This window comes from Dipodomys spectabilis, unplaced genomic scaffold (assembly GCF_019054845.1).
Source record: "Dipodomys spectabilis isolate Male_0828 unplaced genomic scaffold, ASM1905484v1 ptg000089l, whole genome shotgun sequence".
NCBI lineage: Eukaryota > Metazoa > Chordata > Mammalia > Rodentia > Heteromyidae > Dipodomys > Dipodomys spectabilis.
The window spans coordinates 17,168,710-17,186,940 of record NW_024870766.1 but is presented as its reverse complement, the minus strand read 5'-3'; the positions used below and the strand labels follow the sequence as shown (position 1 = coordinate 17,186,940).

General features: G+C 41.7%; 1 protein-coding gene across 2 annotated transcripts in view; it reads left to right on the top strand.

The window, feature by feature from the left end:
- The window catches only part of Pus7 (pseudouridine synthase 7), a 47,539-nt gene extending 40,285 nt beyond the window's left edge, over positions 1-7,254 (top strand). The window contains exons 12-16 of one of the 2 annotated variants that reach the window (XM_042684760.1): positions 368-494; positions 1,057-1,157; positions 3,698-3,828; positions 5,593-5,684; positions 6,996-7,254. In XM_042684760.1, coding sequence (XP_042540694.1) covers positions 368-494; positions 1,057-1,157; positions 3,698-3,828; positions 5,593-5,684; positions 6,996-7,132 — 588 coding nt within the window. In that variant the 3' untranslated portion in view covers positions 7,133-7,254. Of the gene's footprint in view, positions 1-367; positions 495-1,056; positions 1,159-3,697; positions 3,829-5,592; positions 5,685-6,995 lie in introns of both variants that reach the window. The other variant, XM_042684759.1, reaches the window with a different exon arrangement.
- Positions 7,255-18,231: the final 10,977 nt, after the last annotated feature.

Below are 18,231 nucleotides of genomic sequence, written 5' to 3'. Positions count from 1 at the left end.
TTGTAAATTCCATGAATTTCAATTGATTTCAGGTATAAATTCCATACCATTTGCTTTATTTGCATGGACATAAGCATTGTGGGTGTGATATGTAAATTGTTGCTACTAATGACAGTTAATACAGTTTGAGGTGTCTTCATCTAATGTTTCCATTTAATACTGTGTATTAAATTTATTTAATACAGTTCAACTTAAACTAAGTTAAATTTAGCTTAACGTATTCAATTTAGTATCCTGTCACTTACTGTCTACAGGTTATTACACATTTAATGTATGAATTTCTTATACTAAGTTCACCACTCAATAAGCAGGATACCTGGGGAAGTACAGGTTTTAATATTTAGAACATATTTTTCTTTCCCTTCAGATACCAAGAAATAATCGCTTAATGTATATTCATAGCTATCAAAGCTATGTGTGGAATAACATGGTGAGCAAGAGGATAGAAGACTATGGGCTGAAACCTGTTCCAGGGGACCTTGTTCTCAAAGGAGGTAAAAATGGCATAGACTGTTCAAACAAACGTAGATTCAGGTTTTTGACGCAAGTAGCTTTAAAAGCTAGCCTGGCTGGATTAGTACTTTACCAAGTTACCCTTCCAACTCAAAAAGTACTTTTAAATATGTTATGAACTCTACTAAATCTTTAATTCTAGTTTCTTCTGTGGAGTAGAAAAGACAAAAGAGTATATTTTCCAACTTAGTTTCTTTTAGTTTCCTAGGCCATTGAATATACTCTTTTTTTTGTTTGTTTGTTTTTGTTTTTGCCTGGTCATGGGGCCTGAACTCTGGGCCTAGATGCTGTCCCTCAGCTCCTCAGCTCAAGGCTAGCGCTCTACAACTTGAGCCACAGCACCACTTCTGGCTTTTTCTGCTGTATTGCTGAGGAATCGAACCCAGGGCCTCATGCAGGCAAGGCAAGCACTCTACCAATGAGCCACCTTCCCAGCCCTGAATATATTCTTTGACTTGCTTGTACATATATAATTTTTAGCACCTGAGTTTATGAAAATAATGCTGTTTTTCTTCACTTACTGTTTTACTTATGGATTTGCAGCCACAGCCACCTATATTGAGGAGGAAGATGTTAATAATTACTCAATCCATGATGTGGTCATGCCTTTGCCTGGTTTCGATGTTATCTATCCAAAGCATAAAAGTAAGTTCCCTGTGTGGACAAAATAGTTACAAATCTAGCATAATAACCTACTGGAAACCAAAAGTGAAGAGAAGGAAAAAAAATTAGTACTGTGAATATTCATCACACTTGAGATATTTAGATATGAAACATACATAAACCATAGTTATTTGTGAAAGTCTTCCAGAAAAGAATGCATTTAGATGGATAATTTGAATTAAGAAACTAAGCCAGACTTGATAAGAAATGTATGCATTATCCTGCCCATGTAATTGTAACCCCTCTGTACAGTATGTTCACAAAAAAAATAAATAAATAAAATAAAATATTAAAAAAAAAAAGGTCCCAGAGAGTAAGCAACATCTGTTCAGAGGTGACAGGCCTAATGTGGGGGAGGGGAACTCCTTGCTCCCTATTTGCTGGAGATACCTATACCTGAAAAAAAAAAAAGAAACTAAGCCAGACACCAATGACTCTCATATCTATATGATCCTTACTACTCAGTCTGAGACCTGAAGGATTGAAGTTCAAAACCAACCCAGGCCAAAAAAAAATCCATGAAACTCCATATCCAAAATATCCAGAAAAATGCTAGTTGGGGGCCTGGTTCAAGTGCTATAGTACTAGCTATGAGCAAACAAGCCCCAATACTGGCAATAAGAAACTAGCTGGGTGCTAGGCATTGGTGGCTCATGCCTGTAATCCTAGCTACTCAGGAGGCTGAGATCTGAGGATCGTGGTTCAAGGCCAGCCTGGGCAGGAAAGTCCATGAAACTCTTATCTCCAGTAAACCACCAGAAAACCAGAGTGGTGCTGTAGCTGAAGTGATAGAGCTCTAGTCTTGAGCTGAAGAGCTGAGGTTCAGAGCTCAGGCCCAGAGTTCAAGCCCCACAGCTAACAAAAAAGAAAAAAAAACAACTAGCTGGTACTTGTAATCCCAGCTATATTAGAAGAGTGAGACCATCCTTAATAACATAGTGAGACTGTGTCAAAATGACAATCCAGGTCGGTGTATCATGTCTGTAATTTTAGCTACTCTTAGCTGAGATCTGAAGATTGTAGTTCAAAGCCAGCCCAGGCAGGAAAGTCCATGGGAGTCTTATCTCTGATAAACTACTCAGAAAAAGCAGGAATTGGCACTGTGGTTCAAGTGTAGAACATTAGCCTTGAGCACAAAAGAAGCTCAGGGACAGCGTCCAGGCCCTGAGTTCAAGCCCCAGCACTAGCAAAACAAACAAACAAAAAAAACCCAGCTAGGCCCCAGTAGCTTATGTCTATAATGCTAAGTACTTAAGAGGCTGAGGTCTTCACGATCATGGCTTAAAGCCAGCCTAAGCAAAAAAAAAAGGATGATGTGTGGCTCAGTAGTAGAGTACCTAATTAGCAAGCACAAGACCCTGAGTTCAAACCTCAGTACTGCAGGGAAAAAAAGAAGTAAAATAAAAATGGAAAGTTTTGACTCTGTTGCCCTAGGCCAGATAAAAGGTTTGGTGGAAGAAATGTCAAAGAAGAACAGTCAAGGAAGCCAAAATACATAGATCTAATGAAGCTATAGCTTGAAGGTCCAATACTTAGGAATGCATGTTAGAGAACAAGTAATGGCTATGTTCCAAACCAGTCAATAGAAATTATAAGAAAACATATTTCTGCTTAAGATAGGAGAATTGTCTAATGGTCGTATGCCTTACAAAGTAGTTCCCCTTAAATAACATGTAAGCTAATTAGAAAGATGTCTAGCCAGATGCCAGTGGCTCATGCCTATAATCATAGCTACTCAGGAGGCTGAGATCTGAGGATCAAAGTTTAAAGCTAGCTCGAGCAGGAAGTCTGTGAGACTCATCTCTAATTACCAAAAAATTGGAAATGGAGTTACGGCTCAAAGTAGTAGATCACTAGTTTTGCATTAAAATCTTAGGGACAGTGCCCAGTACCCAAGCCCCAGGACCAACAACAAAGAAGAAAGATGTCTATTATTAAAACAAAAAGATTGGGGCTGGGAATGTGGTTTAGTGGTAGAGTGCTTGCCTAGCATGTATAAAGCCCTGGGTTCGATTCCTCAGTACAACATAAACAGAAAAAGCCAGAGTTGCTGTGGCTCAAGTGGTAGAGTGCTAACCTTGAACAAAAGTAGTTCAGGCCCTGAGTACAAGCCCTATGACTAGCAAACAAAAGTTTGTATGTTACATATAAGGTTAAAGGAAGTGATCTTCCAAGGCCTCTTATCTGTAACTACCCTTCCATAGAGTGTTTGAAGCCTCTGCATGTGGTTTCCTAATTCTGAGTCCATATAAATGATAGTTTAGTAACTCGGGGTGAAATGATACTTTATAGTTAGCTTGGAACTATAACACTTCAGATCCTATGGGTGATTCCAAAGATAACTTAGAAATTGGCCAAACCAAAGTGTGGCTTAGTTACTATATATCTAAATTTTCCAGAGAACAGACTGGATTATAAATTAGGATAACTGATTTTCTTAAGTATAGTCTAACTGAATTTACTTGTTACATTGTTTCTGTGTAGTTGAGCTGGCAAGCTTCACTAATGTTTTGTATTTTATATTAGTGAAGCCTACAGGGAAATGCTTACAGCAGACAATCTTGATATTGACAACATGAGACACAAAATTCGAGATTATTCCTTATCCGGGGCCTACCGAAAGATAATTATTCGTCCTCAGAATGTCAGCTGGTGAGTAATAGTTTGGAATGTTACAGAATAGAATCTATGGGACGTTGGTGGCTCACACCTGTAATCCTAGCTGCTCAGGAGGCTGAGATTTGAGGATTGTGGTTTGAAGCCAGCCCAGTCAGGAAAGTCTGTAAGACTCTTTATTTCCATTTAATCACCAAAAAGCAAGTAGTGGAACTGTGGCTCAAGTGGTAGAGTCTTGAGCACAAAAGCTTACGTGCAGCACCTGAATTCAAGATCCAGGACTGGTGTGTGTAGAGTGTACCCCGTGAGCAGCAAGCACTCCCTGCATGTGCATTTTGATGTCCTTCCCTTTCTAAGCTGTATTTATACCTTAACCAGTGAAAAACCCACCTCTCTTTTTAACCTAATCACAGTTCTTTGTATATATATTTCTGTTGATGATTTATAGGAATAAACATCCCCCTCAAAAAGATAGAACCACTGTACATAGTTTTCAATCTCTGCTTATAGATTTTTCAGTGCTTAGAACCTTGCATGTCAATGTTATCATTGTTGTTGACCCCAATTAGTATTGTTCAAATTACTAAGAAATAAATGAAGCTTTGAGGAATGCAAGCATGTAGTGACTTCACCTTACAAGTTTTGTTAGCATCACTGTATTACTAAAGAAACGTGTAGAGAATGAACCTCTTCTCAGGTTTCTAAAAACTGAGATTTTCTTATAGAGCAAGTTTATTCAGAATTGGCTCCACAAACTGATGTAGTTGCTTTACTATTTCTAGAGATAAAGGATATTTATATTCATTCATTTAAAAGTATATTTATTTATTTATTTTATTTTTGGGTCTGGTCGTGGTGCCTGAACTCTGGGCCTGGGTGCTGTCCCTCAGCTCTTCAGCTCAAGGCTAGCGCTGTACCACTTGAGCCACAGCACCACTTCTGGCTTTTTTCTTTTTGCTTATGTGGTGCTGAGGAATCGAACCCAGGGCCTCATGCATGTAAGGCAAGCACTCTACCACTGAGCCACCTTCCCAGTATTTTTAATACATACTATTATCTAAACTTTTCTTTGCTTTAATTTGGAAATGAAGTCCTAAATTAATTATCCATGGCCATTAAATTCTTTCCCTCTCTTCTGCTCCCTTTTTCTTGTCTCTTCTCTGCTTTGGGTATGAAGTAGGCAGTTGGACTTAATCTTTCTCCCTCCAAAGAGCAGTTTTCACTTGTGACAAGGTATTAATGGTAATGATAAACACTCCTGAGAAAATGTAAATGCCATGTTTAATTTGGTCCCCTCTGTACAAAGTAAAGCTTACTGGTTACCAACTTCACATAAAAAAGAATTTCCAGCCAGGTCTGGGGCTCATCCCTGTAATCCTAGCTACTCAGGAGTCTGAGATCTGAGGATCACAATTCACAGCCAGTCTGGACAGGAGAGTCCATGAGATCTTATCTCCAGCTAATCAAAGGAAAAGCTGGAAGTGGTGTTGTGGCTCAAGTGATAGAGTGCTAGCATTGAGGAACAGAACCCTAGGGACAGCGCCTTGGCCCAGAGTTCAAGCCCCAGGACTGGCAAAAAAAAAAAAAAATTGTATCCTGGAGAAACATCATTTGTTATTCTATTATTATATAGTAACATAAAGGCAATAATTACACAAAAAATCTGGCCCTGTTCTGCTGTTGGGAAGTTCTATTTATAATTACTTATAATAGACTAATGCGTTTTTCGTACTAAAAAAGTGATGATGAGCAACTTAGTGAAAGTTCTTTTATACTTACCTTTATTTATGTGTTTTGAAGGGAAGTCGTTGCATATGATGACCCTAAAATTCCACTTTTCAACACAGATGTGGACAACTTAGAAGGGAAGCCACCACCAGTTTTTGCTTCTGGTAAGTTTATTCAGTCTTCAGTTTTCTGTCAGTTTTGAAGTGTTTTCTCATTAAAAAGAATAATAATGTTTTGTCAGACCTGGTCGTTCACCTTTGTAATTGTAGCTACTCAGGAGACAGAAATATTAGATGATCTCAATCGTAGGCCAGCCTGGACAAAATTAGACCCAATCTCAAAAGCAAAATGAAAACATTAAGGGTGGGCTTGGGAATGTGGCTTAGTGGTAGAGTGCTTTGCCTAGTATATATGAAGCCCTGAATTCAATTCCTCAGTATCACAGAAACAGAAAAGGCTGGAAGTGGCACTGTGGCTCAAATGGTAGAGTGCTAGTCTTGAGCAAATGAAGCTAAGGGGCAGTGCCTAAGCCCTGAGCCCAAGCCCTAGGACTGGCAAAAAAAAAAGTTATGGGTATAACCCAAGTGACCCTGGATTCAACACCAGTTTGGGGGAGGGAATGAAGCATTTATGAAAAAGAAACTACTTTTTAAATCATTTCCATTCCCACGCCATGATTTCACTTTTGTGTTTGTTACCTTAGCTAGAAGTAAATAGCTAAAACATTCAGTCCCACTGAAAATGAAACAGTGTTATAGATGGTAGTGATAATTGGTGACTCAGTATTTTTCCAGCTTCCATAGAAGTAAAAAAGGTGAAATGAAAATTTAAGAAGTTTCTAAAAGCTTAAATTTTCTTCTCATTATTAAATTTTTCTTGTTCCGGGTCTGGGAAGGTAGCTCAGTGGTAGAGCACTTGCCTTGCATGCATGAGGCCCTGGGCTCCATTCCTCAGCACCACATAAGCAAAAAGAAAAAAAGCTGCTAGTGGTGTGCTATGGTTCAAGTGGTAGGGCGCTAGCCTTGAGCTGAAGAGCTGAAGGACAGTGCCCAGGCCCACAGTTCAAGCCCCATGACCGGACCCCCCCCCCAAAAAAAAAAATTTTTTTTTTCTTGTTCCTTTTGTATTTTCGCCTTGCACTTTTATTTTGTTTATAGACAGGGTCTGATTCACTATGTATTTATAAACTATCCTCAAACTCAATTCTTCCTCAGCTTCCTGAGTGCTGGGATTAGAAGCACACATAGCCATGCCTTCCATACATTTCTCTTGTGCTCTCTGTCACCTGCCATTTTTATAAAGGCTCCTGTACAATTAGCATATTCATTCAAAAGGTTCATGCACTCTCAGGTCTTTTCTTTTCCATAGTCTCTTTTTTGAGGCCCTGGGGAAATAGAAACTTAAGGAAAGTCATTTCCTGACGATTATTTCTCTCTCTCTCTCTCTCTCTCTCCCTTTTTTTTTTTGCTTGGCAGAAGGCAAATACAGGGCTCTGAAAATGGATTTTTCTCTTCCTCCTTCTACTTATGCCACCATGGCCATTCGAGAAGTGCTAAAAATGGATACCAGCATCAAGAACCAGACCCAGCTGAATACAACTTGGCTCCGCTGAGTGCTTCTCCACAGATTAGAAAATGTAGACATTTGCTTCTTGGCCTTGAGTTCCTTTTTTCTCTTAATGCAGACCCATATATGGAATTTGAATCTTTCTACTAAAAGATTGTTTGTATTTTTTTTAAGTTTTTATTAGCTTGAAGAAATAATTTGCAACATTTGTATACATACACAATCCTGAGGATCCTAAATTTAGCTCAGAGGTTATCAGTTAGAATATACTTTAGGTGCTTAAATCATTGTGCAATATCAGCATTACTGGCTTTATGATGAAGAAAGACTTTGTTGGCTGGGAAGGTGGCTTAGTGGTAGAGCACTTGCCTTGCATGCCTGAGGCCCTGGGTTCCATTCCTCAGCACCACATAAGCAAAAAAAGAAAAAAGCCGGAAGTGGCGCTGTGGCTCAAGGGGTAGAGTGCTAGCTTTAAGCTGAAGAGCTGAGGGACAGCACCCAGGCCCAGAGTTCAGGTCCCACGAACGGACCCAAAAACAAAACAAACAAGAAAGACTTTGTTTTAAAGTAGCAGTTTGCCGGGCGCTGGTGGCTCACGCCTGTAATCCTAGCTACTCAGGAGGCTGAGATCTGAGGATCTCGGTTCAAAGCCAGCCCGGGCAGGAGAGACCGTGAGACTCCTATCTCCAATAAACCACCAGGAAACCGGAAGTGGCGCTGTAGCTCAAGTGGTAGAGCGCTCGCTTTGAGCTGAAGAGCTGAGGGACAGCGCCCAGGCCCAGAGTTCAAGCTCCACAACCGACAAAAAAAAAAAAAAAGTAGCAGTTTCAGCTGGGCACAAGTGGCTCATGCCTGTAATCTTAGCTTCTAAAGAGGCTGAGATTTGAGGATTGTGGTTCAAAGCCAGCCTGGGCAGGAAAGTCCCCAAGAAACTCTTATCTCCAGCTAACCACTTGAAAACTGGAAGTGGTGCAGTGGCTCAAGTGGTAGAGCTTTATTAGCCTTGAGAACAGGAAGGCTCAGGGACAATGCCCAGGCCCTAAGTTCAAGCCCTACAACAGACAATAGTAGTAATAATAATAATAATTAAAGTAGCAGTTTCAGATTTTGCTACATACTTGAAAGGAATTTTATTTTTATTTATTTTTTGTTGTGAGGCTTGAACTCTGAGCCTGGGCTCTGTTCCTGAGCTCTTCAGCTCAAGGCAAGCATTCTACCACTTGAGCCACAGCATCACTTCCAGTTTTCTGATGGTTAATTGGATGGAGATAAGAGTCTCACAGACTTTCTTGGCTGGACTGTCTTTGAACCGTGATCCTCAGGTCTCAGCCTCCTGAGTGGCTAGGATTACAGGTGTGAGCCACCGGCACCTGGCTGACAGCAGGAATTTTTAACACATTCATGAGTGGAGTAACAGTGCATTTTAAGAACAAGTGCTGGGGCCTCACATCTATAATGTTAACTAGGTTCGAAGCCAGCCTGGACACACAAATTTGAGAGATCCTAATCTCTAAATAACCAGCAAAAAGCCAGAAGTGGAGGCATGAATTGAGTGGTAAAGTGCCAGCCTTGAGCAAAAAAGCCAAGCAAGACTAGGGCACAAGGCCCTGAGTCCAAGTCCCAATATCAGCATACCAAAAAAAAGCAAATGAAACAAATCTTGATTATGGATAACTATTTGAGAGTCCCTACATAAGAATGTAAATACAGTCCTCATATTGATTAAATGATACTAAGATATCTATAAACACAAAAATGATTGTCATTATGTAGTTCATTTACCAGATTAGGGTAGACATTTGCATATTTTTAAATTTGTAGTGCCTTTTGTTTTTCTATTAGTATCTTTTAAGAGAGTTACATTGATAGGGCTTTATTCTTAATGTAAATGTGTATAGCTGTTTTTATTGGTTAAAGACTAATTTTACTCTAGGTGCCTTTTATGTTGAGGACTGCACTGGGCTGATATTTGCTTAAAAATAAATAATGGCAGAGAAGGAAACTAAAGATTTACAAGGGCTCCTTCTGTCAGTAACATGTATCCTTGTCATCAACTGCTTAGGTATTTCCATTTCTGACATTGGACATTGGCATTTTCTCTGGTGTGAAAGGTTAGAGATTCCTTCCAAAATTGTCTAACATAATCCTATCAGTTTTTATTTTCTGTCATTTTCTAGAACTAAATGTAACACATATTTTTAAAACTGCTTTCTACGGATTATGTAAATAAACCGAGTAAATATCTAAGGCTGAGTGCGATTGACAATCTTGTCCCTGACTAAAGATAAACCAAGAACTACAGAATGAAGGCTCCTCAAAATGGGTTAAGTCAAAGATGGGACTTAACTGGTGTAATGTATCAACTGTGACTGGCGTGTAGATAGAATTTAGGGTTATCCCTCCTATCGTGTCGCTCCAAAGCCTTCTAGACTGGTGTGTAGATAGAATTTAGGATTATCCCTCCTATCGTGTCGCTCCAAAGCCTTCTAGTAAACTTGCTAGAGTTCTAGAGCTCCCAGATCAGGAACACAACAGAGTATATGACCTGTCTCCTGGATCTGACAGTGGAAACACTGTTGAGAACAAGTAGTTCATTCAGCCCCCTTTTTTTTTTTTTATGACCTCCACTACATGGCAAAGGCTACAGGAGGATTGAAAATACAGTAACTTACCTGTTTCTCTGGCTAGTTTCTAAAGACTGTTGCCCTACAAGGGCCCAATTTATGAAATGTGTAATCATTTTGTCTGTACTTGTTTTTTTTTTGTCGGTCGTGCGGCCTGAACTCTGGGCCTGGGCGCTGTCCCTCAGCTCTTCAGCTCAAGGCGAGCGCTCTACCACTTGAGCTACAGAGCCACTTCGGTTTTTTTTCTGGTGGTTTATTGGAGGTAGGAGTCTCACAGTCTTTCCTGCCCGGGCTGGCTTTGAACCGCGATCCTCAGATCTCAACCTCCTGAGTAGCTAGGATTACAGGTGTGAGCCACCAGCGCCCGGCTTGTCTGTACTTTCAATAGTTCTTTTGCTTCTTTAGACCCATAAGTGAAGACCTAAGTCTTTTAGTACAAATATGTAGTTTTGCATTTCTTTTCATTACTTTAGATGAGGATAAATTTATGTTTTCTCTTTTGGGAAATACTTCGGACATTACATGGTGAGGTGATTTTCCTGTCTTCATTAGCCAATTTTGGCCAATATATGCATATTTTTAAAACACCAATGGAAAAATGACTAGACATGGTTTATTTGAGCCTGAGCATGTCATCACTTTAGCATAAAAGTTATCAAAGTGAAGAGGTTTCTCTTAAGTAGATTTACAAAATCTGAAAGCAACCTTATTTTCAACATGTTTTCCTAGCCATGTGTCAGTGGCTCATGCCTGAAATCATGGACTTTCCTGCCCAAGCTGGCTTTGGACCACGTTGCTCAAATCTCAGCCGCTTCCGGCTTTTTTCTTTTTGCTTATGTGGTGCTGAGGAATCGAACCCAGGGCCTCAGGCATGCAAGGCAAGTGCTCTACCACTGAGCCAACTTCCCAGCCCCAAAATGCCCAGTTTTTATTGATTGAGTAGGGAGTCTTGAGCTTTTTCCTTGGACTGGCATAGAACTACAGTCTTCCAGTTGGGCGCCAGTGGCTCACACCTGTAGTGCTAGCTACTCAGGAGGCTGAGGTCTGAGGATCACAGTTCAAAGCCAGCCCGGGCAGAAAAGCCCGTGAGACTCTGATCTCCAATAAGTCATTAAAAAACTGGAAGTGGCATTGTGGCTCTGTAGAGCGCCCACCTTGAGCTGAAGAGTGCAGGGACAGCGCCCAGGCCCCGAGTTCAAGCCCCATGACCAACCCCCCCCCCCCCAAAAAAAAAAAAAAAAAAGGAACTACAGTCTTCCTAATCTCCAACTCCTGAGTAGGTAGGGTTTACAGATATGAGCTGGCTGCCAATTTGAATTCAAAGTATACAGAGGAGGACCATGGACCAGGCCATCCTAGGGATACATACAAACCCTGTTCAAGAAACTGGAAACAAAAAGGCCTGTGGCAAGTATCAAGTGGTAGAGTCCCTGCATGGCAAGTACAAGGCCTTCAGCTCAACCTGAGGATCCCCTCTCCCTGGCCCCAAGAAAGTACTTGTGATACAGAAGGGGGTATAGGTAAATGTTACAAATATAATGAGGTATATATGTTTTTTGAGTTAGTCTCAATATATAGTCCAGGATGGGCTCCAGCTCTCCCTAGAACTGGGATTACAGACAAACCACTGTGCCTTGCCTAATGTGTGCTTTTTTTGATTAAACCTTTTTTATTTATTTGTTTGAGATATAAGAGGTCAAGACACAGTAGAGGAATTACCAAGCTGAGTGTGCTCAAGTTGAAGTGTGTGCTTATATAGCAAAGAATAACTGGCTTTTCTTTGTTTAATGAAATAGATTTCTTAGTCTGTGAAGTTACATTTCTCTAGGATGAACTTCTGCATTTGGAGTCATAAACCCTTTGGAAAATCAGGCTCATCTGTAATTTCAGCACTTAGACTATGTCGAAGAAAAGAGAACGACAAAAATTGTCTGGAAGCTTGCTAATGAAGAGGCTAGGAAAAAGAAACCCAGTGAAGTAATAAGACAGTGAAAAATCATGAACTGGACAAATCATTAAGTGGTCTATCAAAAAAGTGGAAGTAGTTTTTCACAAAACAGAGAAAAAAAGTTTGTAAAGAATATAGTTCTTTTTTTTTGTTTGCTTGGTTTTGGGGTCCAGTCGTGGTGCCTGAACTCTTGGCCTGGGCACTGTCCCTCAGCTGTTCAGCTCAAGGCTAGCACTCTATCACTTGAGCCACAGCGCCACTTCTGGCTTTTTTCTTTTTGCTTATTTTGCTGGGGAATCGAACCCAGGGCCTCATGCATGCAAAGCAAGCACTCTACCACTGAGCCACCTTCCCAGCCCCAAGAATGTAGTTCTTAGGGCTGATGACAACTCATTGTTGCTTGCCTAGCATATATGAGCCCTGGTTTCAGTCCCCAGCAGATTTTACTTTTCACAATCAGCCAGTTCAGTGTCACTATTATTTCTTTGGACAATTACTACTGGGAGTAAGGAAAGTAAAAGGCTATATTATAGTCATTTCTTCTTTTTCCAGTTTTCTCCCGTCATTGAAGCACATTCAAGATTCTGCCCTACGCTGTGGCTCAAGTGGTAGAGCGCTAGTCTTGAGCTGAAGAGCTGAGGGACAGCGCCCAGGCCCAGAGTTCAGGCCCTACTGCCCTATATTATTTTTCTTTTCCCTGAGGAACTTAGCACTTAGGTGAGACAGGAAGGCCAGAGGGCTGGATCTGGGTAATTTTCCTTCCTCTATGTCAAATAAAGCTTTCCTAAAGCTTTTGCCCTGTTGAATAGCCCTTTGTTAGTAGAGAATACTGGGGGCATATTTCAAAATGTCCTTTAAGTCTCCTCCTGCCAGAAATGCAAGTGTTTGCTGGCTCTTCTTAGGGAGAGTCCCATCAGATTTTTGGAAGTAAAAATCTCTCTCTGACTACAGCCCCCTGTGGCTCCTCAGAATCTCATGTTATCCTCACCAACCTTTAGTTAATGTTTACCTGTGAAACATCCCTGCCAGTTCACTAGGCTCTGGCAGCTCTGTTCAGGCAAATTGACTTTCCCTGTGACCTCTGTGTTCCATCTCCCAGAGTCTAAGGTAATGTTCTGCTCCAAGAAAATGCATTGGTCATCCTGTAAGAATGTATTAGAGAGAGAGAGACAGAGAGAGAGAGAGGTGAACCCAAGGCCTCACTTAAGTGACCATTTCTTTTTCTGTTGTTGGTTGTGTGGCTTGAACTTGGGGCCTGAGTAATGTCCCTGAGCTCTTTGGCTCAAGGCTAGCACTCTACCACTTTGAGCCACAGCTCCACTTCTGGTTTTCTAGTGGTTGGTTGGAGATTAGAGTCTCATAGACTTTCCTGCCCAGGCTGTCTTTGAACCACAATACTTAGAACTCAGCCTCCTGAGTAGCTAGGATTACAGGTGTGAGCCACTAGCGCCCAGCTTTAAGTGACAATTTCTAAGTTCTTTCTATGTCAGAACTGAAACTGGAAGTCCATAACAATGATTTTTTTAAATTTATCATGAACAATTAAATAGATTAGTCCCTCTTACTTGAAATATGTTGTGGTACTAATCCATCTTAAATATTGTAGTAATCCAAAGTAACATTCTAGAACTTGATAAGGTAGGGACTGTAGCTGAGAGGTAGTGTATGTACTTAGCATGAGTGAGGCCCTGAATTTACTCACACATACACACACACAGGTTTGAGGAGCCAGTCATAGTTCAGTATTCAGGAGGTTGAGGCAGGAAGAGGATTAAGAGTTTTGAGACCAGCCAGGTCTATGTAGGAAGACTCCATTTCAAGAAATTGATGAGCTGGGTGCTAGTATCTTGAGCCTGTAATCCTAGCTACTCAAGAGGCTGAGATCTGAGGATTGCGTAAGTCTGTGAGATTCTTAACTCCAGTTAACCACCAGAAAATCAGAAGTGGTTCTGTGACTCAAAAGTAGTAGAGCATGCCGGGTGCTGGTGACTCATGCCTGTAATCTTAGCTACTCAGGAGGCTGAGATCTGAGGATCACGGTTCAAGACAGCCCAGGCAGGAAAGTACAAGAGACTCTTACATCCAATAAACCACCAGAAGTGGAAGTAGAAGTGGCACTGTGGCTCAAGTGGTAGAACGCCAGCCTTGAGCTGAAAGCTGAGGGACAGTGCTCAGGCTCAGAGTTCAAGCCCCATGACTGACCAAAAAAAAAAAAAAAGAGCACTAGCCTTGAGCAAAAGAGCTCAAGGAGAGTGCCCAGGCCCTGAGTTTAAGCCCCAGGACTGGCAATGGACTGAAGGCATTGTTCAGTGGTAAATGCCATCTGCCTGGCAAGCATGAAGCTCAGAATTCAAACCCTAGTACCACAGAAAAAGGGTAACGGGGGGACAGGACAAGGGGAAGCATGTCGTCTCATACCTAGAATCCGACAACTCAGGAGGATCACATTTTTGTGTTTGTTTGTTTTTTTTCTTTTGATCATTTGTGGGGCCTGAACTCTGGGCCTGGGGGCCGCTTCTGGCTTTTTCTGCTTATGTGGTGCTGAGGGATCCAACCTAGGGCCTCATGCATGCAAGGCAAGCACTCTACCTCTGAGCCACCTTCCCAGCCCTGGAGGATCACAATTTTGAAGCCATCTCAGACAAAATGCTAGCAAACATCAATTCAAAAACTTAACTTGGGTGGATGCTGGTGTCTCATGCCTGTAGTCCTAGCTACTCAGGAGGCTGAGATCTGAGGATTGTGGTTCAAAGCCAGCCCAGGCAGCAAAGTCCATGAGACTCTTATCTCTAATTAACCACCAGAAACCCAGAAATGGAGAAGTGCCGCTGTGGCTCAAGTGGTAGAGCACTCATCTTGAGCTGAAGAGCTGAGGAATGGTGCCCAGGCCCAGAGTTCAAGACCCACGACTGGAAAAAAAAAAAAAAGATTCTAATTACCTTTATTGGGCTGGGAAGGTGGCTCAGTGGTAGAGCACTTGCCTTGCAAGCATGAAGCCCTGGGTTTGATTCCTCAGCACCACATAAGCAAAAAAAAAAAAAAAAAGCCAGAAGTGGCGCTGTGGCTCAAGTGGTAGAGCACTAGCCTTGAGCTGAAGAGCTGAGGGACAATGCCCAGGCCCAGAGTTCAAGCCCCACGACTGGACCCCCCCCCCCCAAAAAAAAAAAAAGAAACCCAGAAATGGCATTGTAGCTCAAGTAGTAGAGCACTTGCCTTGAGCTGAAAAGCTCAGAGACAGTGCCCAGGTCCAGAGTTCAAGTCCCATGACCAGCAAAGGACAAAACAAAACCTGGGGCTGGGAATGTGGCTTAGTGGTAGAGTGCTTGCCTAACATGCATGAAGCCCTGGGTTCAATTCCTCAGTATCACATAAACAGAAAAAGCTAGAAGTGGCACTGGTAGAGTGCTAGCCTTGAGCAAAAGAAACTCAGGGACAGTGCCCAGACCCTGAGTTCAAGCCCCAGGACTGGCAAAAACAAACAAACCTGGTCATAGTAATACACAACTAGTCCCAGTTATGCACACACAATGCAAAGGGTAGAAGGATTATGTTTCTAGATTGGCCCTGATAAAAAGGAAGAGACCCTTTATAAAACGTAACTGAAAGTAATGAAGGCTGGGAACATGGCTCAAATAATAGAGCACTTTCCTAGCAAAGTGGAAAGTCCTGAGTTCAAACTTCAGTATCCATTATCACTTAAAAAGAAAATGTTTGATATTTCTAAGCTTCTCTATGCTTATGTGTGCATATATCCATATATTTTTGAGTCAGGAGCTGGTGGCTTATGCCTGTAATCCTAGCTACTCAGGAGGCTGAGATATGCGGATCGCAGTTCAAAAGCCAGCCCGAGCAGGAAAGTCCCTGAGACTCTTATCTCCAATTAACCACCAGAAAACCAGAAGTGGCGCTGTGGCTTAAGTGGTAGAGTGCTAGCCTTGAGCTGAAGAGCTCAGGGACAGCACCCAGGCCTAGATAGAGTTCAAACCCCATGACTGACCAAAAAAAAAAAATAGATATGAGCATTGAACATAGAAAGATGTGTGTACAATTCTACATTGCTTCTGGTCTGAGAAATTCCACATTAGGCCATTTTGTCATTATACAGATAATAACTTGCACAGACTTAGTATAGGCTACAATACACCAAAGCTCTCTGCTCCTAGGCCACAAATACTTAGTGTTCTGAATATTGTAGGTAATTGTGACACAATGGTAAGTATTTATGCACCTAAATATATCTGAACACAGAACAACTATAGTAGAAATACAGTATGAAAAACCACACATGTTAGGCCTGCAGAGGCCTTTATCATCACTGGAACTTGCAGGCTGGAAACTTCTGGGGGAGTCAGTAAGTGTTGAAAGGTCGATGACACTAGTGTGTCCTACTGTGGACCTTCGAAATACATAGGCTACACTAAATTTATTGAAACTATTTTCTTCAATAAAAACTTACTGTAGGGCTGGGAAGGTGGCTCAGTGGTAGAGCGCATGCCTTGCAATGCATGAGGCCCTGGGTTCGATTCCCCAGCACCACATAAGCAAAAAGAAAAAAAGCCGGAAGTGGCGCTGTGGCTCAAGTGGTAGAGCGCTAGCCTTGAGCTGAAGAGCTGAGGGACAGAGCCCAGACCCAGAGTTCAAGCCCCATGACCGGACCCAAAAAAAAAACCAAAACTTACTGTAATCTTTTTAAAAATAAGTTTTAATTATTTTTAGCTTGTACTGAACATAGATCTCTCCTTCCCGAGGTGGTGCTGAAACACAGACTTAGAGGAAAGGATATAAGATCATGTTGTGGAAGAAAGGGGGAGGTTTAAATTGTCCAAGCCTATGAGTATACATGTAAGCCCAGTGAGCTCAAGGTCAACAAAGACGAAGAACGGAGTGGGCTGAATTCATTGAAAAAGCATGCCTGGAATCGCAGGGGCAGTTGGCTCTCACCCCTCTCCTCTTTCACCATTTATTCCTTCAACGAATGTTTGTTGAGCACATCAAAGCACTAGGCTCTGCTACAAATGATTTTGCCCTTGAGATAAAGCCACTTTAAAGAAAGTGGACAGGCGGCTAAGGAGGGCCCCCAGGGAAGCTGGGATGAAGAGGAGCTCAGCTGGAACTGCCTTCCAAGCAAGAGCCAGGCAGATGTGGTTGGGAACCCGCAGAATGCAGCTCTGCCTGGAGGGAAGCATACACAACCTGTTCCAGCTACAGTACGACCCCACTCAGCTTAGCCATTGTGGGGTTCCCCAGATGCTGCCTGGCTGTCTGCCTCCATGTAAAGCATGTACCACCTCCAGCACAGAAGCCCTGCTTTCCTGAGAATAGTTGGCCTCTGCTAAAGAAATCTACTCTCAGCATACTAATCAGACAGTTCACCTCCTACAAAAGGGTGAACTGTCAGGGCTCACCAGACAGAACAGAAGATGAGGAAGCAATTAACATCCTCTAGTGGAAAGTAATGACAACTCAGGAAAAGAGTTTCAGTTGTCCTAATTAGTATACCAAAAAGATAGTGCAGCTACATAGCAAAAAGTCTTCACAGGAAGGGGATTAAGGATGACTGGAAGAGTGACTGCCAAATGAATTGTTGTAATGGATTAGAATGGTCACAGGGATCATCAGCTGAAGACAAAGCAGAGGAACATAAATCAAAAGGACAGCAGAAGATAGGAAAGGAGAGAACAAAGACAAGAGTGGGGAAATTAATAATGGAAGAAAATGGCCTCTAACTGAAGAAAAATGACCCATCAAGTATGAAATAGTACTAAAGACATCACATGCTGGTAAGTTTTTAGAAATCCCCAAATCTTTCAATAGGAGGTTCCTTGACTCTTGAAAAGTACCCAATATTATATTGAGATGTCTCTTCATCAATTGCTATGTTTTCAAAAATGAGAAGTGAGTGTGGTGGCTCACACCTATAATACTAGCCATTCAGGAGGCCAGCCTAAGCATAAATGTGAGATCCTAGTCAGAAAAAGCAAAGTGGGCTGAGATGTGGCTCAAGTGATAGAGCAACCAGTCTGGCAAATGCAAACAACACCCCACCTCACCCCACCTCTGCCCCATTTTCAGTCCACATATAGAGTTAACCACTGTTCATAATTTCTGGTTTTTGATTCACTGTTATCACAGTAGTAAATATCATCCTTTCATTCTAGTATGCTAATCTAACAACTTTGTGAACTGTACTTCCATATTATTTAGGAGACCACTTCTATGACTGTCATGGAGCCCTGTAGTCTGCAGGAAACCACACTGCATTCTAGATTTCCTAGTGACAATCACTGACTTTGCACCTCATCTGAAAATCCAGATTGGGGAGGCCTTAGACTCTGTCCTACTATTGCTTGTAAATACCAAAGCCCAATGTGCAGGAAGCTCTTTCAGCAGAGACAAATTTCCCACATTGCTTTATAAGACAGCAAAATCCCCAGCCATGGAGTGCCTTGAGTCTGTGTAGCCTTCATTTAATTATCATCTTTGGGCTATTATCTTTTTACTTCCCATTTCACAAGATAAACCATTATTACAATTCCCTTGACTCTCCTTACTCTGGTAAGGAAAATGGTTGCC